This window comes from Perna viridis, chromosome 3 (assembly GCF_037379345.1).
Source record: "Perna viridis isolate PV_CMFRI_1.1 ecotype Kerala chromosome 3, ASM3737934v1, whole genome shotgun sequence".
Lineage (NCBI taxonomy): Eukaryota > Metazoa > Mollusca > Bivalvia > Mytilida > Mytilidae > Perna > Perna viridis.
In genome coordinates this window covers 56,450,525-56,475,995 of record NC_142447.1, presented here as the reverse complement: position 1 = coordinate 56,475,995, position 25,471 = coordinate 56,450,525, and the positions used below count along the sequence as shown (strand labels likewise).

Here is a 25,471-nt window from a genome sequence, read left to right as displayed (position 1 = left end):
TCCCAATTGTGTTAAAAAAGATTTAATTTGGTGGAGTAGGTTTCTTTTTACATACAATGGTGTTTCTATGATGAGCCTTGAGGAGAGTGGTCAGAGCCAGATAGGGTAATGTCTAGTGATTCTTCTTTGGTCGGTTGTGGTGGTATTTCCGGTTCTCATATGAGATTTGAGTTTGAATTAAGGGGTCAGCATTTATCTTCTGAAGACAACAGGCTTGCTGACACGCTCTCAAGGTGGTCTTTAGGTGCACAATTTCAGGATTCCTTTTTAGCAGAGGCTGAGAAATATGGATTGGAGGAAGTGGATGTTCCGGATAGTTATTTTCATTTTTTGGCTCCATGGTAGTTTCAATTTTTGTTTTGTTTTTGTTTACAAATGTTCACTTAAAGGAACTTACAGAAACCACAAAGTTCAGTTTACTTCTTATTTCTTGCTTTGTGAGTTTTTTTTGTATGAAGTCATTACCTAGTACTGTCGATATTATCTCTTTATATGTAAAGTTTTTAAGTCGTTCTTTTAAGAGTGTTACTTCTATTCAGAGTTATGTAAGCGGTGTTAAGACTTTGCATTTGATTTTGGGGTTAAAATTTCTTTCTGAAGAGTCGGATTGGTTTTGTGTCAAATTCAAGTTTTGTACAGAGGTTCCACATTTACCACGTAGAGCCTTACCGATCACTCCGCAGATATTGTTAGATATGTATAAGTTTTTTATATGTCTAAGCCCAATGATTCTACATACTGGTGTTGTTTTTTTTTGTTTGCCTTTTTTTCTCATGTCCCGAAAATCGAATCTGGTTCCAGATTCTTCGTCCACTTTTGATTCGTCTAAGAAGTTATGTCGTAAGGATGTTATTCTTTTTAATGGTTATTTAAAGGTACAAATACTTTGGTCGAAAACTATTCAGTCTGGCCAAAGACTTCTAGATATTCCTTTAGTTTGTATACCTGATTCTTCTTTGTGTCCGGTAAGAGCCTTTTTAGGTATGATTAAGTTGGTACCAGCTAATAGTTCAGACTCTGCATTTCTTCTTACCGTTGGTTCTCATCAGAAGGTTCTTACTTTTCAGATTTTCAATCTAAACTTCGTCAGTTATTGGAATTGTGCAATTTTGATTCTTCTCTCTATTCTTCTCATTCCTTTCGTCGTGGGGGTACTTCGTGGCCCTTTCATTCTCGAGTACCATCCGAATTGATTCAACTACATGGGGATTGGCAGGGTGATGCCTATAAGATCTATTTAGAGTTTAGTTTTGAGGACAAACTGTCTGTTTCTAGAGATGTGGCTAGTTCATTATTTCTTTAATTTCAACCGAGAATAAGTAGCAAGTACTGTTAATTTCTGATTCTATCAGTAGACATTTAAGTGGTATTCACATGTTGGAGATTATTACTATTCCTGGCGCTAACGTTTTTTCCGTACACGAATTTGTTAAGGTCAATAAATCACTTAATAATACATTCAGTCATCTTACATGTAGGCACTGAGGATATTGGTAGTGGTCTCACTTTTGATTTAATTGTATAGTATTATTTTAATTTATTTACTTTGATGAGAGATGTGCTGAAATGTAAGGTAATAATTTCGACTATTTTACCTTGTTTAGCAGATTTTGACATTTCTAAGGGTATTATTATCAGAGTAAATAATCGTTTATTAGAATTGTGTAAGAAGTTTTAATTTTTATTGTTAAATCTTTTAAGCCTTTTGTGCAGTAGCCAGGTTCTATTCCTAGAATTTCTTTTTTTGCTAAGGATAGAGTTCATTTAAGTGTTAGAGACGTTTCAGTTTTTAGAATTTTTTATTAATTTAGGAGTTATTAATCATTTGAGGTAGATGTCATTTATTATGTTATTTTTGTATATTTATTTTGTGGCTCTTTTTATGTATAGAACAAGGATTTTGTGGTGTTTTTTCTTTCATTTTTCAGAAGATCTTGATCAAGAAACTTTAAGCTTCTTGGGCTAAATCATTGCTTCTTGGGCCTGAACTACTTGTGGACCCTTATTAGTCTACAGGAGCAGGTGCGATGGGCTATATAATTATAGGTATGTTGAATAATTTAGTGCTTCCTTGCACACTTTATGATGGCCTTTGGCTTGGTGCTTTAGGACTATTAATTGGTTTGAATTATGAGCTTTTTACATAAGGAAATTGAATACGATTACAACTATTTATGTATATACACAATTTTCGGCAAAATGTTATTATCAACTATTTTGCGTTTTGTCTTATTCTTGCCTTAAGATTTATTTGAGGATATGCCTCATATTATTTTGATTTTGTAGAATCATATTGACATCTAAGTTGAAAAAAGGGAGGATTGAATTTTAACAGATTAAAGTCACTTCCATTACAGGAGTATGTAAGAGTCTCTCGCATACTTCTCTACAGAAGTCCTGTAATAAATCATTTTCGAGATTCTGGTCAAATAATTTTCACGATTTAATTGTTATGATAGATTTTCTATTATTGTTTTTTTTGGCTTATTAACTCAACAGTAATAATTTTAATTAAAAAAAACTTTCTCGGGTACGAAGTTAATTTGGATCGAAATAAAAAGGGTACGACGTGAATCGCATATCGGAACAACTCGCGGTTTTTCTGAACAACAAACTACCAGCTTACTTCAGCAAATTATGTTTACACTGCTGAAACAATACAGGAGACTAGTAATGATGATGAACAGGTCTCTTAGTACCATTCATGATAGAGCGAGTGTACTTCCTACACATGACATTTTGGAAAAAAAAACGGTTTTGAGACGTTTCCATGCACTGGAGCTTGAAATGTTATCGAACACATCAATAAACTGATACACATAAATGCCGTAGAGAGATTTCATATATTTGGGTTTTCAGTAAGATGAATTCTTTTCCAGCTCCCTTGGTTGATAAAATCTTTTCCAAAAGCTTCAATATATGAAAGCGTGGTATTTTCCTGTACAGGGAGTGTATCATACTGTATGTATCTACTCCAGCAATGCTAGAAGTTGTCTAGCAAGCTATTTTCTGACTTGGTGCCATCCTAACCTCTAGCATCTGACATGTTGAAAGCCACCACAAATATTAATTAGCTAAAAATGTGTTTTAAAATACTTTTTGCTTTTTATTTACATAAAAGAGTTTTAACCTACCGGAAATTGAACCATAAAAGTCATAAATATTTGTTAAATATCTAGAAAACATTTGTAATGAAGCCAGGTGTCAAAATGACCAGCAATTTTGAATTAGGTCACTAATTTTATGGAATACAATATATTTTTGACAAAATGAACTTAAAGTTTATAAAGGCAATTTGTTGGTTAATTAAATATGTTTGTTCCACGAATTTTAAAATCCGAAATTTTATCAACCGGAATTACACACTCAAAAAGCTAAAAACCAAATATGAAGTTCATTTTAACTGCTTTTACAAAGGATTTCCAGGATTGCTGGATTTTCTCATCAGGCAGGTCATTGTTTTTCTTTAGTTAAGTCACCTTCCATGTAATGGTTAAGAAACTGTATAAAACGTTTAAATGGAAATTAGTTTACTATAATTCTGCCGATTTCAAGGAACAACAGAACAAGCGTTATGCAATATGGCCACGGAAGTAAGAGGTTGGGGTATGGAGGAACGGAATTCCAACCTCTTACATTGTAGGAGTAGTATGTATCCAGTGATTTTCCCGCTGTTTTCTACTTCCATTTTGTACCTGTAATCTACCTGTTTTAGGCATTGAAACTGAAGTCTTCTTGGACTTCTTGGGTCTTAATGTTGAGACTGAACTTTCTCCCCTCTGTTCATCTGCAAACTTGCTTAGGTAATGGTGTCATAAATAATCTGACCATTCTAATTAGTGATTTTTTTACCAGGATCTAAAGGAGTAGGATTTAGATGAATATTTAATTTGTTCTTGTTATTAAATTAAAGTTCATGTTTCAACTTTCATAGAATATTTTAATGAAGTATGCTAAATTTAACTATGTTTCCTTTGTCCTCATCTCAGTCCCTTAAAAACTCTAATGTAGTATTCATAAAAGACTGAATTTCATCAGCACCTTGCAGGGATGATTTTCTCCAGTTTTTTAGGGGATTTCCACTATTTCAAATCCAGATTTTACTGTTTTGATTCTTTTTTTGTTACTGTATATTTACTTCTGATTTTGCCAATTTCCTCTTTGTTGACCTCGTAAAATCATCTCTGATCTTGTTAAGGAAACAGATATAAAAGATGCTAAATCCTTTAATTTCACATACAGATACATGTATATTGGTGATGTATTGTCCATTAACAACCCTTCTTTTGGTAAATGGTTATCTACAATAAATCCACCAGAGCCCTAGACTACAGGAACAGCTTGTTGAGAATCTTTTTTGGATGTAACTCTCGTAGTCAACAACAGTGGTCATCTCAGTACTAAGATTTATGATGAAAGGGTCTTCTTTAGCTTTAAAAGCAGGGATCGTGCTGGATGTTGCAATTTGCGATTTTTTATTTTACCTGGCGACAAAAATCACCAGTTGGCGATTTTCTTGGTGCCTTAGTTTTGTATATTAAAATTGACATGAAGTTAATCAGCAATGGATATTCTCTCCAATTAAAAAATTTTGTTGACACCTGATCAAAGTTAATTGACGATGACCAATTTACGACTGAAGCCAATCAGAATTAATCAGATCAGGTGACTGTGACTCACAATATCCTCATGGGAAGTGTCAATCAAATATAAATATATTATTGAGCCAATCAAAACTCAGATCATCTGGTCAGAGGTAAACACAATTATGGCCATGTGCACGTGGCTACACACAAGTTTCACAGCCCTATTTAACCATTTGATTCATTTAGAAACAGACTTACGTAATAACAGAATAAATTAAATCCAATTAACAATGATTATCCCATCAGGAAGTGTCTAAAACACTTCGAAATGAAAGAATTGACAAAAGAAAATGGATGATATTTGTTTACACTTTTGCCATGTGACTTTTTGGCAGGAAAATCGGTAAACAAATTGAATAGGGATTCCCAAAATCTAATTAAGGAAATACTATCAAGACAATTAAACATGGACACAATTAATGGCCCATGGTACAAAATGTAGTTTGTTAGAAATTTTATCAATTGAAAAAAGAATGAAGATTGTTTATAATATATTAAAAAAAATGGACAAAGGTGAACATGTTTTAAAATCAGGGACTATATGAGAATAGTAATATAAAGTCCTTGAAAGAAATAAAACAACTGTTTCTGGAGTAGTACTTTATTATTTTGCATATGAAAAGTGACAGACTAGAGCTAAAAACTTGCTTTATACATTCTTCAAGAGTGATTCTTGGGTACATGTATGTCATAAATAGAGATGTTATTTTGATGAATTGACAAAGATAATTCATCAGTGGACTTAATACTGTCATATTTAAAAAAATATATGTATAATAATTTTTTTAGCTCCAATTTCTGAAAATTTGTGAAAAAAAAATGGCCACTGGCGATTTTTCTGGCGACAGAATTGTGGAAGCCCGAGCCCGAGACTGCCTGTTTTTTGACAGGGCTGGCTAATTTTAGCAAAAATCTATATAGACATATAGTAAATATATTGAAAAATTATATTCAGGACTGGCTAGAATTTGAGTGAGAGTCTTTGAGTGATTTGAGTGAGTCTGGTCTTTGTCCCTGGATTACATTCTTTTGATTATCGCTATAACCTTGGTTCCCTTGATTACTCTCTCTGACCCTGGCATATGATGTTTGTATTTCACAATTGATTTGCTAGGCTAGTGCAAGTACATTGTACTGCATTATTATGAAACTTCTTTGATTTCCTTGAGCGCCATAAATATCAGACTCCTGAATCAGGGGTATGAGGAAAAGCGTCTCAAAAGCTCAAAAGGTCTCTTACCAAATTCTTTTTAGATATCAGTCCTTGGTTGAAAAATACTCAATTTCTTCTAAAACAATTAGTAATGATATTCTTTGTGCAGATGTAACCACTAATTTATCAATTATGACACTAAAACATGCAAATGCTATTTAATCACTACCAGTACACCACAATGGAATGGGAGGTAAAACCTAGATTTAACCCACCATTTTGTTTGAAATGCCTGTATAGCAGTCCCTCTCTTATGTGGTCACCCATACAGTGGCCTCTCTTGAGAGGTTTGGCCAATGTTAGCATTTCATTGTATATGTTTGTTTGCTTCTGTTACATGTATAATGAATATTGTCATTTACTAGTACATAAATTATATACAGTTTTATTTCATATTTGTTATGTATATGTAGTAAAGCATTTTTTAAAGCAAAGTGGCATTAACTATTGAGTAAATTTTTGTTTATTTACCGCATTTTTGGGACTAAAAGTATATTTTTTTTCATTAAGTCATCACTTTGGACATTTGTTTATTAGACCTTTGAACTTTAATACCCATTGTTTTTCTGACTTGAGCTTACACAGTAAAATTATTTGATTACATTTATACGTAATTTGGTGGTAATCTGTCAATCAAACCTGCAATCACTTGACAAGGATAATTGATCTGTGGCGCTATCTATTTTGTGAATGAATATAATTATATTATATAAAATATATGCTAATCGGAACAAACAACTTTAAAACCTTCAGAATATATGAACAAATTAACTATAAAAGACACGTGGTACAATTCTTTACTGGTAAAACAATATCAAATTGAGCATTCCCGAGATACATCTGCAGTTTATGTACCGACAATGAACATGGTCAGATACGAGAGATCAACTCGCCTCAGAAAAAAAGGGATATGCACAATTATGAAATAATATCAATAATTACTGTTACAAAATGTAGGTGATCAAAAAGCCATACAACCACCATACAGTTTCCATTGTCTTTGAATTGAAGTTACCAAAATGACCCTTGAATGACAATTTTTATACAGTAGTGGGCAGAGAAGATTTTGTACTTGTATGTCCTATAAATCTCTATTTTAGTTAACTGCAAATCTTGAGACGCTGTTTCAAGTCACAAATGAAATTGTTAAGATTTGGAGCGCATTTCTCTTTGGAAATGGGGCCAAGATCTGTCCCCAGAATAAGGGTTTGAAGATCACTGGTGTTTCAAGAATTAGGGGTAAAAAAATTTTCTGGTTTCTGCTCAAGCAAGCACTTGGGTAAAATGTATTATTCTCTATGAAAGTGTTTTACCGGTACAAATTGTTATACAGCAATAGAAACATGGGATTGATATCAATTAAAACTTAATCTAACCCTGTAGAACTATGTTTCGACCAATTTAAAAAAATGACAATAACCAACAACTGTTTACAAGGTACGTGGATGAATGAATTAGCAGAGGACGCTTATCCTACCGGTGTACCTGGTCCATGCTCCCATTTTAGTGGAGTCTGAGTTGCTCATTTACTTTTGTTTCTTTTTATGTATTATTTAAGTTATTTTATGTTCTTGTTGCATATGTCTGTTTTCCATGTCTGGTCTTTGCCCCTGGATTACATTCTTTTGATTACCGCTGTAATCTTGATTCCTTTTTGACATGGTGATTCCTATCAAAACACTGTATGTAAAATGTTTATATTCTAATTATGTTCATGTCTTATATCAAACTTTACAGTTCTGTGACCACTTCTATTTCTTTTAAAATCTTGTGCTGTGTCAAACATTTAATCTCAATCCAAATTCATAGTTGTATCAAGCATGATATTGCATTTATATTTGCCTGTTTTAGGAATTGTCCTCAGCAATCATATCATGATGCTCCCTGCAAAGCACTTTATTTCCCTTTTTCTAGAAAGCCAATATTTGTTCTGAATTTACCAGGTCCAATTTGAAGTGATTCACAAGGTTCTTTGAACTAAGAGCAATGTCTAGACTAACTTAAGAACTTCTGCTTTGTAAATATTATTATCTGTCAAATATTTAGTTAATTTCTAAACTCTTTCATCTCTGAATTTTTCTATTTTAAAATTTCCTGAAGACTGGTTGAGGTTACAATAATTGTTTTCCTGTCAATTGTTAACTTTTTCATTTACAGTTCTGTGATTTTGTATTAGGATTATCTGTTATTTAAAGATGACAAGAGAAGAATGGAAGAAAACACTGAATCACTAGGTACTGATCCAGTCAAATTTATTATTATGGATTCCCAGTGTGAGTCAGAGGATCCTGATCTAATGCATCTTCCTGCATTACAAATGACACAGGTATATTTTTTTAATCAGAAGACTATATTTAACAACTACTGTTTTTTGATTAATAACATGATAATGATTTAAAATATTAACATTCAAGCATACATATTTTAGTTTCCATCAGGAAAAAAATAATACATTACTTTTCTTTACTTTCCAAATTAAGCTAAAAGACCAAACTTTCTAATCAAATCTACTAGTAAAAACCATTTTGGTTAAATTTTTCTCTTATTATTGCAGTCATAAGGTTTTGTATTCTTTATAGTTTTTCCACCTGAAATATAATATTGATCATTTATGTTTTGCCAACAAGGTTCTATATCAAATCAAAACCACTTTGTAAGGAATAAATCAAATTCTGACAATGACGTATTATTCCATTGAATAATAAGCTAACACACAGATTTTTCAGAACTTTTCCAAACTGTACTATAAATAGATGTACTACTTATTAAGTTTCACTTGGAAAAGACTTCACAACTTCGAAGTTTATTTATTATATTAAGCTTTCAATTTTTTTCTGTGGCAGGGGACACATGGCTATGTGTATCAATCTTGTTTATCTTTACAGTTGACTTAATAACATAATGTTATTCAATTAGGGCAGTTTTGTGCATGTGATATCATGTTTTATGGAACACTTAAAAGAGATATTGATTGAGGCCCATACACGAATTGGACATCACTTTTAAAACATGATATTGCATGCACCAAGCAGCCATAATTGTTATATTACATTTCTCTGTAGAAATTTTAAAAAATTCACTCCGAGTTAATGAGATACTTTTCATCTTAATTTTTAAATTGAATATTTTTGTATAGATTTAATGTGGTTGGATAAAAAAAATAAGTTTTTTTTTATATTTTATTGGAAAAAATAAGGCAAACATGTATTAGACGAGCTCTATTCACTGTATAGACCAGTTGATATTTTCTTGATAACAGAAAACAATGTTATAGTGAATATAAACAGCTAAAGTAGGTCATGCAATATCACTTGTAATGAAAACGTCAGGCGTACAATATCACTTGTAATGAAAACGTCAGCCATACAATATCACTTGTAATGAAAACTCCAGCTGTACAATATCGCTTGTAATGGAAATGCCTAGTAATATAAAAAATGTAAGAAATACATTGTTAAAGTGGAAACTATAAAATATGAAATGGAATAATACTTTTCTTCTTCATGTATAGGCTAAAAAGTCAAGAACAAAGGAAAAGCAAGCATCCTTGTTTAAAGACACCACAGATGAAGATCAGACTAAACGTAGGAATACAACCATATGATATATCTGTAGTGCTTTAGCTTTGGATTTATGATAATATTATTCTTCCTAAAATATTCTGAGTTTTCAGGCCAATCCAGTAACTTTGCTTTAACTAGAGGCTATGTCTGAATGTACAATTAGAGAAAATTGTATCTTACTTAACTTACCAATACACCAACTTATCAATACACCAATTTATCAATACACCAACTTATCAATACACCAATTTATCAATACACCAACTTATCAATACACCAACTTACCAATACACCAACTTACCAATACACCAACTTACCAATACACCAATTTATCAATACACCAACTTACCAATACACCAACTTATCAATACACCAACTTACCAATACACCAACTTATCAATACACCAATTTATCAATACACCAACTTACCAATACACCAACTTATCAATGCACCAACTTATCAATACACCAACTTACCAATGCACCAACTTTCAATACACCAACTTACCAATACACCAACTTATCAATACACCAATTTATCAATACACCAACTTACCAATACACCAACTTATCAATACACCAACTTATCAACTTATCAATACACCAACTTATCAATACACCAACTTATCAACTTACCAATACACCAACTTATCAATACACCAACTTATCAATACACCAATTTATCAATACACCAACTTATCAATACACCAATTTATCAATACACCAACTTATCAATACACCAACTTATCAACTTACCAATACACCAACTTATCAATACACCAATTTATCAATACACCAACTTATCAATACACCAACTTACCAATACACCAACTTATCAATACACCAACTTATCAATACACTAACTTACCAATACATCAATTTACCAATACACCAACTTACCAATACACCAACTTATCAATACACCAATTTATCAATACACCAACTTACCAATACACCAACTTACCAATACACCAATTTATCAATACACCAACTTACCAATACACCAACTTATCAATACACCAATTTATTAGAAAGACTTAACAGCTTCTACTTGTTAGTAAATCTAAAGTTGATTCGATTTTATACAATTAGTAACAATTAAGTATAAATTTGGTGTGGATAGAACACCATTCTGATGATAGAACACCATTCTGATCATTCGTTAAGTCAAGGACAAATTGAATGACTTACTGTAAATAAACCATAGCTACACAGTGATCACTATTTTTATGAAGGTTACCATGGTGCATTTGTTGCATTTCACCATATCTTTTCCTTTATCTATTGCTCAATGACCCAACTTCTCCACCAAGTATGAGGTATTTAAGGAAGTTGAGTGGTGACTTGTTAGCTTGGAGTTATCTTATTAACTTTAAATTGTTTTAACTTTATGTTGACCAGGGATGAAAGTTTTCTGCGGATCCGCGGATTTACGCTTTTTTGGGGCGATTTTTTTTAGATCTGTGTAAATTCGTTGAGAAAATTTTAGAGAGGGGGGTTGAAGTCTGATTTTGACGATTTTTTGCCCAGTTAGCCCATTGAAAATGCTTGGTTGTGACTCTGATTACTTAAAAATCATCCAGAAAATTATAATAGTAAAATCAACCCATTTTCTGGATGATTCTCTTCATATTTTATTTGAATGTTCCTACACAGTTTTTGTAAACATAGTAAACTGGTTCCGTAGTGGATACCCTTATCGGATTCTGGTAAGGACTGAATCATGAACCAGTCAAAAGTGGTTTAGAAACGGAAGTTGTTATCTCAGTGGTGATAGGGTCATTTGTAAAAAGGAACCAGTTGACATTGTTCTTCATGGGTCGACGACCTTTCTGAAGAAAAGTTACAAGAAACGAACATTTAAAATGAAAATATTAGAGAAAAAGGATGAACTTCAAGTGAAGGAGATTGATTTTTTTCTTGTTTCTCCAAGTTTCTTGATTTTAAAATTATACATTTTGTAAATATAAAAAAATCAATAGTTTGCATTTTTTTTTAAAAATAAATGCAAAATATTGTAAACCATACACAGATCATGCCAAAAATGGGTTAAAAAGCTTGAAATCTCTGGATTTTCCAGGGCTGCACAGTTGGGCCCTGCTTGGGGCTTAAGGCAGCCTGCAAACCCCTGGCCAGGTCTTCAGATTTTTTCAACAAAAGTCACTTTCATCTCTGGTTAATCCATGGTTTATGTTTTAATAATAATTTACCTGTTTCAGAAAATGTAAGGGTGTTGGTGTCTGATAGTGAATATGATAGTGCTTATAAAACCACTAAGAAGGGCAATTCCTCCAGGTAAGTATATTTAACATTGATAATGATACACAGCCATATGTGCCACATATGATAATCATATGGTGCTCGATTCTTATGATAATCATATGGTAATCATATGACAATCATATGATATTTAACATGTGGTAGTCATATGATTGGAAAAAAAAAACATTATCATATGATCATATAATCATGTTACATTGTCATATGTAAACTGAAACATATGATTATCATATGGTGCTCTATTTATATGATAATCATATGATGCAAACCATATGATTCTCATGTGTAGCATTTGCCTGTGTATGTTGGGTTATGATGTACATAGTCCTGACCCACAAAAACCTTGAAATAACTCAATTATGTTAAAATGACTCTAATATATAAAAGTTTGAGTAAGAAATCCTTGTTTACACTGAAGATCAAACTATCTGAGAGATCTATGGGTCTCAAGTAGATTGGTGATAGGTCAGACCAAACAATAAATGTTTTTCAATTTGTAGTGACTCTATAATAGTGGTTGAATCTGAGGATCCTTCGGTTGTAGAATCAGAAGACCAGATGGAAACAACAGTTATTAAAGCTGATTACAACATTGATAGTGGGTCAAGGTAATCTTTCTGTTTCTGGTAATTTTCAACATTGATGATTCACATTCAGTAAAGGGAGACTTACATTGTATTATTATCATTGATATTTTTCACATACATAGAAATCAATATTTGTTACTGGTACTTGAAAGTTGTAAAATGTTTGAATTTTTCACTATTGCTGATTGATTAACTTAGAATAGTATATAATAGAAACAAGGTCAGCCATGTTATTAGTAAAACAAGTGTGTAACCAGTTCAATTTACTGAATTCATTGACAGTAGTAGTGACAAACAACTGGATGTCATGTTTAACAATGATTTTTCATATTTGAAATGGATATCTGAATTTACTGAATATTTCAGGCACATGGCTGCCACGGTTTTACATTAAATAACCTGTAGGTCATATAAGTAGTTGCCAATTATTACCTTAAGACTATTGTAAAATTTTCTTCTTGACAGCTTTGCTTCAAACAGTAAACAAGATCTTGGTAAATATACCACAGCTGAAATCTCTCATTCTCAAGATAGTAAGGTCAGAGGTCATCTGTTTCCTGAGACTGTTGACTCATCAGAATTGGACCTGTTTAAAGCTGACGAAGATGGTAGTATTATTATTTGTTAGAGTTTATTTAGCATTCTTGTAAACTGTTTATAAAAGCCACTTAAAAATGATGAAAGTGAAGTGTGAAGGAGCTGCTCATGTATATAGGTAGGTTTTAAACTTACTTGTATTATACACAGCTGCTCATGTGTATAGGTAGGTTTTAAACTTACTTGTATTATACACAGCTGCTCATGTGTGTAGGTAGGTTTTAAACTTACTTGTATGATGCACAGAAATAATTAGCATTACTGGAGTTTTGTGAAAGCTACTTAGCCTTACCTAGAAAATTGGTGTAATACTAATTTCTCACTAAATCAGTGATTTGGATTAAAATTTCGCCAATGGGACTATGGCCCCCTTACCCTTCAATTCAATGGGACATTTTTAGTTTCAATGGGCCATTATAAAAAAAAAACAGGACAAAATTTTGAATAGCAGCTAAGGCCAGCTAGACATAGATATTGAAGACCAAATGTAGCATAAACAAACAAACTTTAATTTACACTGCAGATCAAATGTTTTTTAAGAGTTGACAATTAATTGTCCCATCCAATCTCTTTTCTTTTCTTTTGTTTGAGTTTTTATACTAATGTATTGTCTAGTGCTTTATCATCATAAGTCCACAGATTCCCCATCAGTTATACCCCAACTTGGCTATTAAAGTAGTTTATCACAAATGATAGGAAAGAGTATTTTTTTGTTTGGCTGCAATCGATTTTGGATTTTTTTGGGGTGCTTCAGGACCAGATAATACGACTCCACCATTATCAGTATTTTCAATAGGGGTTCAATTATCGTGTCCAGCTGCCAATTTAATTTCTACAACAATTGTAGTTTGATTTTGGTAATTATGTATATACCATCAATAATATTTATTTTTTTAGACTTTGGAAAAGATTATTTCTTCTGTTTTGGGTCTAGCTTTAAAATGTCTCTGGTGGCATTTTCAATTCAAATGGGACCGTCACTCCACACTTTTCTGATATTATCAAATTATTTTTATTCTTTAAAACAATGTTTATTGTTCTTTCAAACGCGTAAGCAATCAGGAATATTTAATCTAAAAAATCGGCAAAGTGTCGATTCATTCCCCGGGCTTCAAATCACCTCAAAACATGGCGATCAAAACATCCACCTGCAGCTAATAAAAGCATTGTTAAAAGACACGTTCATGCTTTTTTCTGTCACAAGTAGTGGACAACACTCCACCATCAATGATGGAAACTTAATGCGCGCACATGATGCAACACATTAGTCACTCAATGCACCATTCTAAGAGGAAATGTGACTATGGTGCATGGTGCACCGTAATCCCAATCACTGCTAAGTGTTAAGGTTGAAGTAATTGTTTCAAATTTTGATCATTTTTTAGCTTTGCAAGATTTTCCCATCAAAATTTTTATATGTATTTCTTATCTTAAAGATAAAGCATCTACTCCAGCAGAACATATAGGTAGTTTACAGCTGTCAGCTCAACCAATGTTGGTCCCTGAAACAGTTGATGAAGAAGTGTAAGTGTGTTTTTAATATGTATAGCAGTAAGTTGTCTTTCATTTAGTTTCATACTAAGTCTTTTTTAAAACAATTTTTTACATTTTTTGTCTTGATACTGAAAACCAATATAATTTTATAGCAATTTCTATGAAGTAACTAAAGCCTTGATATATATTTCAGGTATGCTGTATCTCCTTCTCAAGATAACTTTCCTCATGTTATACCAGGCTCTCCTACCTTAGGTAATAATGTAAAATAACTACTTTTATTGAAAAAAGATATTTTATTGTTTAATTTTTGTTAAAATCAAGCTAAATGTACCATGTAGTTATTTGTATGTTAACTATAAACTTGTTTCCCTTAATGTGGTCATTGTCTGAAAAGCTTTCAAAATCATTCTGTAGGGCTCTGCATTTTTGGGTTTTTGATCCTTCATGATCAAAATACCTTATGTCACCAGTCTATCACTAGAACTTCCCTACTATTTCTGAACACTACACAAAAATATTGTCAAAATGTAATTCCTTTTATGTCATTCAATACCTCTTTTATAACCAGTAAATATGTTTCTTGCAATTTATCTGCTCAATATTATTCTATTATTTATGCCATAAAATTAAGATCTAGTCTTCATATCAACTCAAGATTTTAGGGACTCCTTTTTGGCCTGGGAAGATATTTAGTAACAAATTTACATATAGGGAATTTATTTCTTGCAGTAATGTGTCTGGAAGGATAAAATGTGTTAAATATTTTCATTTTAACACAATTATTAGTCATATTATCCATCCTATCATTAATATTTTACTATTTATAAACAGGACGTGAAGAGCTGTCATTTTAACAGTAAAATTGAAAATCTTGTGTTCAGGAAATTATTTTCTAAAGCTGATATTGGTTTTATTTAAGTATAATTGTTATGTAGGATAAATACTCTGTAAATATAGCTTTTGAATGTTAATACACATTAACTTTTGGATAGATTTAAAATGGTGGAATGGAACAAAAAATTGTAAAGTTGGATCAGTAGTATATATTGACTTTCAGTTTATACATATTAAAAAAGGAAAGTTCTTAATAATATTTTAAATGCAATGTATGATCACAATTTTATTTAACATTGTATAATCTTTGAAGTTTTGTTCATGCTACAATTTTCACAGAATCAAAAACTGCCAGTGTTGTCAGCACTTTGATTTCCTGATTTTCTGAGAAAAAAAAATTGCCAAATGACCATCTTGAAATTGCAGTCACTTATGAGTTTTCAATATTGTTGACTCAAAGCCCTTGTGATGACCTTTAAATAAAGCAAGTATCAAGTCACTACAATTTTCCCCTTTTTTGACTTTTTTTCTGTATATAACTGACAGCTACTTGAGAAGGCAGTCATTTTGGATTTAGCAATATATTTTAAGTCATTTTAATTTTCAATCATTTTTATTTACACAAAGAAGAGGAAAACTCCTATAATCCTAATGCTGAACCAACATTATCAGACCCTCACACAGACTTCAATGTAAGTTGGCTACCATTATTAATCATGATCAAAATGGTGTTGTACTTGTAATTTCTAATTTCTTTGGGGAAGGACAAGTGTAGCTTTTATTCTCCCATTACATGAATTTAAATCTTATGTTTTTGTCTTAAAGGACATTGATGTTCCATGAATTTCAAATCTTTTTGGGAATACTTTACATAAGTTAACAAACAATTTGTTAAGTTTTGGTAATTCTCTCCTGATTATTGTTTAATTACTTTGGCAGGTAACTGTAATGAAGACTGTATCTCAGAAGTCTGGTAATACTGAGACACAAGAATCATTCCATCTACACCTCAGTTGTACTGAAAAGAATGTATCTCAAAAAAAGGTATTCAAGCAGTCAATTAGGTATTGTTACTTCAAGCTAAAGTACATGTACATTACTTAATATCAGTATACCACAAGGGGACATGCTACGTGGCCATAGATCTTTTCTATTCCTTCCACAGACACTACAACCACTTCCAGATTGAATACACATTCCTCTTGGTTATAAGTGCTGTTGTACTGCATGTGGAAACTCTCACAAGTCATGAGCTCTACTCATTACAAATCTGCACAACTAGTTCTGATATTTTGATTTACATAAAGAAATGAGGTTAGTAGGTTTGTGTGACAGAGGTGTAGTAGCTTTGAAATAATGAATATACCTCTATGCAAAATATTTACATAATTTTAAGTTCTCTTTGAGAAATGTTGAATTAATCCTTTTTATGTTCCTACTTACGGTCAGAAAGTTCATACTATTGTGTATTTTTTATCCATAAATTATAATTGTTTGAAACCCTCAATGAGTATACATAATCTATCTGGATATTACTAATGTAATATTGTTATAGGGGTCAAATGAATCTTCAGTTTTAGACAGATCAGATGATGTGATTGTTATAAGTCAGAGTGAAGATCAAGGTATGCATAGAATAGTAACATAGTAGTGTTAGAAATCATTTCAGTCAGTCCAATGAATTTGAAGCACAATTCATACTTGTGTGATTACAGTCCCTGTATGGGATAAACTTCCCACTTACACCATACCCCATTCCCTATAGCCCCATTCCCCATTGCACCACCCCCCATTGCATCGACTTATTTCCTGTTGACCAATGCCTTTACCCCATTCCGAAAAGAAATAGTAAAGTAAATGTTTTATCAAACACATATAATGCAGTAGGATGCAGAAAGTTTCGTGCAATCTATTTTAGAATCTCGCCGGTGAGTTCGAGAATTACCAAAATCATGCGATATTTGCATTGTTTACATGTATTATCGCCACTCTGAGCTGCATGAGAAATAATCATGCAAAATATTCTTAAAGCTATAGATATATGTATAAATTGTGAATAAATTTAATTCTAACATTATTCTTAAAAATGTAAAAATTGTCCAGATAAGGTTTTTGTTGATTGTTGTTATACATGTATTTCAAACCAAATTCTTGAAAATGAGATATTTTTGTAAATTAAATGAGTGCGAACACTTAGAATTACCTTAATGGTTATATAATTGTTTCAAATGTGAAAATTGTCAAAATAAATGTCATAAGTGTGGCTGGCACATTAATTTCAATCGAATTTCTCAAAAATGACATATTTCTGCAGATTGTAAGAGTGCGAACAGTTTTAATTTCAATAATGGTCCAAAATTATTGTTTAAAATGTGACAGATGGCAATATTAGTATCTGGTTGGTGATTGCGACATTCATATTTCAGTAAAAAATCTTCAAAAATGACATAATTTTGCAAAGTGTATGTGTGTGAACACTTTTAATATACCTATTAGCCTAAAATTATTGTAAAAAATGTTAAAATTGTCAATATCGTTATTATGTTGATGGCTGTAATACATTAATTTCAAACCAAATTTTTGAAAATGAGATATTTTTGTGCAAATTGAATGATTGCGAACACTTGGAATATCCTTAATGGTCTTATATTATTGCTTAAAATGATAAAAATTGTCAAAAAAAGCAACGTATGTTTGGCTGTGACACATTAATTTCAGTTTAATTTCTCAAAAATGACACATTTCTGCAGACTGTAAGGATGCGAACAATTTTGATTTCAATAATGGTCTGAAATTCTTGTTTAAAATATTAAAAATGGCAATATTATTATCCTTTTCAAGGTTGCGACAAATGACATATTTCTGCCAATTGAAAGGGAATCAACATTTTATTAGTTTTTTTTTTGAAATGGTCTTGTTTTCATTGCTCAATATGTTTAATTTGTCAGTACTAGTGTTTTCGAGACATTATTTCAGTACAAATTTTCAAAAATGATAGAAATTGTACGAGTGTGAACATTTTCAATCTATAATGACCAGAAATTAAATATTGTACAAATGTACTTCCGGTTAATATTTAAAAAATGTCAATGAATAATGAACTGCAACACCTGTAATCATTAAAAATTACTCCAAAACAAGATTAAAAAAAAAAAAAAAACTATTTTAATTGCTGTCTTGCTTGTGGAAAAGGCAGAACAATTTGTTTGATTGACCAATCAAAATTATTCCCTTGCCCCATTGCCCTATTCATTTACCCCATTCCCAATGCCACATTCCCTATTGCCCCATCCCCCATTCCCCATTCCACATCCCCCATTCCCCATTGCCCCATTCCCTATGCCTCATTGCCCCATACCCTATAAAATGTGAAGTTTATCCCATACAGGTACTGTATTTATCACAATATAAATGGTTATTGCTAGATATTCGTGCATATGAATACTTTGCTTCTTAAATATATGTACTATATGTTAAATCAAATGTCCAGCAATAAAAAATAGTTCGCATTTTTTCTTTTCTAAGGTTCTCTATAGCAATACTTTAAAACAGAAAACATGATATCACATTTTATTGTCGAATTATTGTTATGACTATATCATGATCTGAATCAGGCTTCTGACATCAACCATGATAAAGTCATTATCCAAAATTCCTTGTTTATCCAAAATTTGGGGAGTTATTCAGTTATTTTTATGACAGGCTGTCATGTAATGAAATGTAAATATTTTTCATCTTTAGATGTAAGGGAATCCCAGGAGTTAATTTTGCAGTTATCTCAAACTCAGTCATCACAGAATGTTAAAGGAGTACCAGAAGGGTCAGAGGATACTGAAAGTTTAAAGGGTAGTGAAGGTAGAACAAACTTATATATATACTCGACTATTAGTCAGATTTTTGGTTGCTGGTTTTTAACTGCTTTGAAGGGTACCAGATTACAAGTGAGATTTAAGGGATGGGCTAAAAAAGTATTTAGGACAATATACATTGATATTTTTACCTTATTATGACAATACATTGGAGGATTCTTAACCCTACTCAATCAGCAGGTGGTATATCACCTTGTCCCTCTCTGTTGGTCCAAATTTTGTTGCAATTAATGGATGAATGGATTTCAAATTTTGTGTGTGGCTTTATATTGAAGAGGCATACATTGTTCAAGAAATAAATCACAGAAACTCCATTTTATCATTGTTTTACCATGGGCTGGCCATTTATGTCACATTGTTTTAAAATAACGACATAAATGGCCATCCCGTGGTAAAACAATGATAAAATGGAGTTTCCGTGATTTATTTCAATTCTGATAGGATTAGTTTCTTCATATTTTTGATAGACACAGCCCATGTGTTACACGAAATGTTGGTCATGTGTTTGTCACATTTTTACCATGGCTGTGGTCCTAAGAGCATTAAAGCATGTCATATGAGAAAAGTATTTTTGTTGCTTTTTGATATAATTTCCTGTATGAGTGGGGTATGCTTTGTCTAAAGTGAAATATCATCCACAATAGATTCTTTATGATATCATGACTCTTGAATTTCATGAAAATTTGTTGTTTGTAAACATAACATAAATAGTGACATTGCCTTTAAGTGCCTTTAAAAAATTAAGTGTTTTTGCACTTCAGGATTCCAAATGAAACTTCCACCTGAGGAAGCTAGTCAGTCAAAGGAGAGAAACAAGGTCACACTGCAAGGAGAGCAATCATTAGAAACTGTTTTACCATCTCAGACAGGAAATCAGTCATCACAACAAAGGTCAAGTCAAGCTAAAGTAGATGAGGCTGACATGGTTACACAGACTCCTATTGTACAAATAACAAAAGATTCTGACCGGAATCTGGATAATACTGTAAGGTAAAAATTCACTTTTCTTTCCATTCAGATGAATTATTTTTATGCTGGAACTATTGATGTTGACCTCTTGAACTTTTGTTGTGTTGCATTTGGCAAAATGAAAACATAAAACAGTTCATTGCTGATGCACTATAGATCTGAAGGATGTTAGACAAATGTCAATTAAAATAAAAATCAGTAATGATAGCAATCAGATTGAAAACTGCCTTTACATACCTGTCAATATTTAAAAATACCTATGGGAATTTTATGCATGAAATTGTCTTCAGCAACTACTTCATAGTCCTGGTCTTACAGTCTACATATATATAACGTTGCTGATGCTCTGTCCATAATATCCGACAATTGTTATCTCACATTGAAGAATTGTGTAAAATTAACTTTTTATTGAAATTTTTTTGTCCTCTATAGAGAAAAGTATTTTTTTTTATTATTATTCCTTATTGTCTTTTTATAGATCACCAATGAAGCCTAATCCATCTCTTACCATTGGGATGATAACAACCCAATCGCAGAGCTCAGAACACATGTTTCATTTGATCAGTAAGTAAGGATATGTTTAGATTTGATGATGGCATATATCTGTTCAATGGCTGAAGCATCACCAGTAAACTTAATTTGACACCATTGAATCCACAACTGATGCCTTGAAAATTTCAAGTACCATACAGCTATCTCCCTAATTTTATTTTCCTGATTCTAATACACACACTGGTTAGATTCAGTAGCGTAGTGTTTGTAAGGATAATCCAACAAACATGAAAACTATGGTGCTGTATTTGTTATAAATATTGTTGTATTACAGGACCTGAAGTATCAATAGGCAGTGAGCAGTACCAGTCAGAGGATACCAGTATATTCAGTAAGGTGAAATCTACAGACAAATCTAGCTCCAGATATGTCCTACATGATGACAGGTAATGTGTAAAGTCTTCCTATTACTATTTTTTCACCTTTGTTCATACTTCCATTATTCCACTATAAACAGTCTCTGTATTCTATGTATACATTAAAATCATATGGTCTGTGTTCATTCAGTATAAATGTTGAACTGCACTGCATTTTGATCTTATTTATAGTGAAAATGAGGGCCACATACTTTTCTGTAATATAACTTTTATGAACAATCAATACTGTAATGGTCTAGTAATTCTAGTAAGGCAAGCATATTCACTCGGGTATTGCAGATGTTTTTAGTTGAAATGATAATGTCCACATTGTTTCTGATTGAGTTCAAATATGTGGACATTGCACATACACAAAAATATCTTGGTTCACTATAAACTCTTTATTGTTTTATATTACTTTAAAACAGCAGCATCTCTTTATAAAGGAATAGATTTACTAACAAGTTTCAGGCCCACTATTTGAACCTCCATTCTGAAAGGTATTATTTTCGTTTTAGAAAGTTAAATTGAAAACTGAAACATGCAGTACATAGTAAACAGTCAATTGCATCATGAAAACAGCAAAATGATATCACATATTTCCTTCAATTAAGCTTTCAATGAATTTGTATATGACATCAACAAATTTGCAGCAGTATAATGGTATCATCCCTAGACAATATGGTTTCCAGACGATAACTTGAGTAGAAGTGTATGGATCTTTATGAAATTATACTACAAGGTGCCATTGTTGGGATGGATTATGGGTGTTGTGACATAAACCATTAAGGAATAAGGGGGCCAATAAGGGGCCAGAAACAGGCATTTTTATGATATCCGGATACTGACTTGATTATTAGTAAATGGATCTTATAAATTGTACCACAGAGTGTGATACTACTAAAGGATTGCTGGGATTGATTGAAGGAGTTGTGACTTGAACCGAGTAGGAATTAGGTCCCAGTAACAAGTCATGTTGTCGCAACTATAGCTTTACTACATGTGAATTTAGAGCTGTATCAAGCTTGAATGGTGCATCCATACTTGCCCCAACTGTTACAGATTCAACCTCTGTGGTTGTATCTAGCAGCACATAGTGAAGCTTTTTATTATTAAATTAAGGGGTTGAGGCGTGGTTTTCATAACAAAAAAAAAAAAATAGAATAAATGGTTTAAATAACTAAATATTTTGAAAGTTATGATGATACTTTAAAAAAAAACCATTTTTATTTATTTTTTTTTTATTTAAGAGTTTGTAGCTTGTAATCTATATTTCTTGTAAAATATGTTCAATGAACAACAGTTTAGCTGAATTTTCAGTTCTTGCTAAATTTTATGCAATTCATGTGTTGACTTCATTAAAATATTTGAAACTCTTTTTATTTGTTAGGCTGATTTTGAACCAGCCCTGTTAAGTAACTTCAATGAAAGAATTTCATTGTGGTAATAGGAAAGACCTTAACACAATACTAACTTTGATGTAATATCTAGGCAGATCAAGCTTACTTTTCAGATTGTTTTAAAGAAATTCTGTGGTAAAGAATGAGACTTAATAATAAATATTTTCAGTGATGAAGAAACTTGTTTCAAAACACCAAACAATTCTTGTAAGAAAACTGAAGAAGGGAGAGTAAAGCAACCATTGAAACTCAAAATGTCAAGAACCATGTCCAGTGAAGCTACATCTACTGGTTACCAAGGCAGTGTAGAGAGTTTACCATCATCTGTTGTACAGGGAGATCAGCTGGGGAAAGGGGAAACCATGGAAGCTGAAGAAGGGGGAATAACTCTGCAGGTAGTTGGAGATAGAGGAAGTTCTGTAAATTAAAGGAGTTCTACATTAGACACAGATACACATGTGTAGAACATTATGTCAAGACTGCTGAAGTGGGAAAACTTACTGAAAAAGAGAAAGAAAAATGTGAAATTCATAGTAAAGGAGGAACTGAAGATAATGAAACAAAAGAATCGAGTCAAAATAATTTTGAGAAAGAAGATAATCGTGAGGCAGGAAGAAGGCTATCAAAAGATATCGAACCAGTTTCTATGGAAACAGATGATGTTTCAAAAGTGACTGAAGTTGAAAATCAAGAGGTTCATGTGTTACAGAGTAGCCTGCAGAATGTGGCTGAAAGTTCCCAAACAAAGAGTGTTGTAGTCAAGCCTATTACAGGGTTCAGGATCAAAAATGTCAATTCTAGAGATCAAAAACAAACAAGTAAACAACAAGATCCATATGAATTCCATGGTACACAATCACAACAAGAAAATATAACAGGGGAGACAAATCCTGTGGTGTGTATAACAATTATTTTTGTTGTTACTTTTAAAGGAAACAACTATTGGAAAGAACAGTTCTCAAATACGTAGGGCGTATTCATTGTAAAACAATCACTATCATATAATGTATATATACATGTACCAGAACAATGGCCATAAGAAAAAAAAAACAAAAACAAAACGCAAACCAAAAAAATTGTTAATAAAAATTAAGTCGAAGAGAATGTAATATTAAACCTAGACAGTATTATATTTTATGCTAGTAAATTTAATAATGCAAATATCTTGCTTTATTACTCAGGACCACTACAGACAAGTACCCCCTAATCCAGTAGAGACACCACCATCATCCAGGAAAAGAAAAAGGAAAGTGCATACAAAGACTGGGCTAAAAGCAGCCAGGAATACAAAACCAAAGCAACCAGTGACAAGTGGACATCATGTCTACTTCAGTAGTCCAGTCAGTGAGGTTCTAACAACTCCTCCATCTTGTGTAGTGAAAACACAAAATACAGCAAGTACTATGCATAGTAATATGTCACCAGATGTCAGGTCTGTTCCTACAAGGGTTGGCCAGGTTATGTCATCAACATTTTTACCGCCAAGGGACCGTATAGAGGAGGATTTCCAAACTTTACAACTTCCACTACTTTACACAGGCAACCAATATCAACACCTAACCAGCAAAAGACAAACATGGGGCCTCCCACACCTGTTTCTTCTGTAACTACTACAATGGATTCACCATCTACTTCCATGTTAACTAGGACTGAAACTCTGGCAATACCAAGTGATTCACAAGTAGAAAGTCATCAGGTAAGCGAAACCTGGCAATACCAAGTGATTCACATGTAGAAAATCATCAGGTAAGTTTTCATTGATTTTTATTCATTTCAGCTTAAGCTGCAACTTGAGAATTCTAACTAAGGAAGGTTACGCATTGCACCAATTTCTGTTTAATTTGTTTTTGTGACTAATTTTTATTCAGCACATTTTCTTGGCTATTTTACGTACTTACGTTCCATTATGCCTGCTGGCATGTAGGGCAGCAACAAAAGATCTCCATTAGTGACAGTCTTTGGCCATCCTTTCAACAGTTCCCCAGGTTTGGTCACTGCCCTTCATCTCGGCTTCTATGGTTCTCCTCCATGTTGCTTTAGGTCTCCCTGTCTTTCTTCTCTCTCAGTGTAAGGCTACTTTTGTATAAGAAGTATTGTCTTATCTGACAACATGGCCTTTCCACTTCCATCTTCTTATCTGCAGTATTGTTGCCATGTCAAGTTGGTTGCATTTTCTCAATAGTTTTTCGTTACTGATGGTATTGGGTCAGAATATTCGTAAGATACGTCTTAAACACTTGGTTTGAAATGTTGACAGTTTTGTTTTGTCTTGCTCTGTCATTGAAATTATGCAACTCTGGTATAGTTTAAGTTTTGTTGTTTTGCTATACTGGCTGGACTTCCATACATTATTGAGTGAGATAAATATGTTTCAAGCCTTTCCAATCCTACTTTTGATGTCTTTGCTAGCACCTCCGTCATTGCGCATTGTGCTACCAAGGTAGGTGAAGGTGTTTGTTGTAGGAAGATTTTTGCCGTTAATTTCAATGGATGTTGTGCTCGATGTGTTTATGGTCATAACTTCTGATTTAGTTTCACTGATGTTGAGAGTTGAGACTTATATGTTAAACAAATTTTGAAAGGTGATTGGTCTTATCGTGTAAGTGTTGGTGTGTATGTGATAACAAGGCTATGTCGTCAGCAAAGTCAAGATCTTCAAGAACATTTATTTTCCATCTAATTCCTCTCTTTGCATCTTTGGTAGTTTTCCTCATCACCCAGTTGATTACTAAGTTAAAAAGGATGGACATAGCACCTTTAGACCAGTAATTGGGCACTTTGTTGTTTTTCACAATATGTTCGAATAAAGGTAGAAGTATAGATGCAGCAATAGTTGGATCTGCCATGAACAATTCAGCATTCAGATTATCTAGACCTGGCGCTTTTCCATTTTTCAGAGACTTTATGACTGTAACTATTTCATCAACTGTTGGTGGATTTGTGTTAATTTCAGGTCATTCTCTGATTCAGGTGTGTCAATTATTTGATCAGGTAGCGGCCTGTTAAATAGTTCCTGAAAGTGTTCTGCCCATCATGCTTCTTGTCCACTCTCTGTAGTAAGAAGTTTACCATTTTTATCTTTCACTGGTATGTTAGTGTTGCCTCTGT

The 25,471-nt window shown here is 32.5% G+C and overlaps 1 protein-coding gene and 1 pseudogene across 1 annotated transcript in view; both read left to right on the top strand.

Annotated features, from left to right (window-relative positions):
- Positions 1 to 208: 208 nt before the first annotated feature.
- On the top strand, positions 209 to 1,303 carry LOC148623012 (uncharacterized; annotated as a pseudogene).
- A 1,265-nt stretch (positions 1,304 to 2,568) lies between these two features.
- Positions 2,569 to 25,471, top strand: part of LOC148623011 (uncharacterized) — a 50,259-nt gene continuing 27,356 nt past the window's right edge. Inside the window, 20 exon segments of the mRNA XM_088574156.1 lie at positions 2,569 to 2,687; positions 8,017 to 8,185; positions 9,371 to 9,443; positions 11,642 to 11,717; positions 12,203 to 12,310; positions 12,755 to 12,897; positions 14,323 to 14,410; positions 14,574 to 14,635; positions 15,845 to 15,909; positions 16,157 to 16,261; positions 16,773 to 16,842; positions 18,959 to 19,072; positions 19,848 to 20,076; positions 20,534 to 20,619; positions 20,882 to 20,993; positions 21,156 to 21,181; positions 22,511 to 22,788; positions 22,821 to 23,258; positions 23,545 to 23,887; positions 23,890 to 24,059. Coding sequence (XP_088430282.1) covers positions 8,069 to 8,185; positions 9,371 to 9,443; positions 11,642 to 11,717; positions 12,203 to 12,310; positions 12,755 to 12,897; positions 14,323 to 14,410; positions 14,574 to 14,635; positions 15,845 to 15,909; positions 16,157 to 16,261; positions 16,773 to 16,842; positions 18,959 to 19,072; positions 19,848 to 20,076; positions 20,534 to 20,619; positions 20,882 to 20,993; positions 21,156 to 21,181; positions 22,511 to 22,788; positions 22,821 to 23,258; positions 23,545 to 23,887; positions 23,890 to 24,059 — 2,703 coding nt within the window. The 5' untranslated portion in view covers positions 2,569 to 2,687; positions 8,017 to 8,068.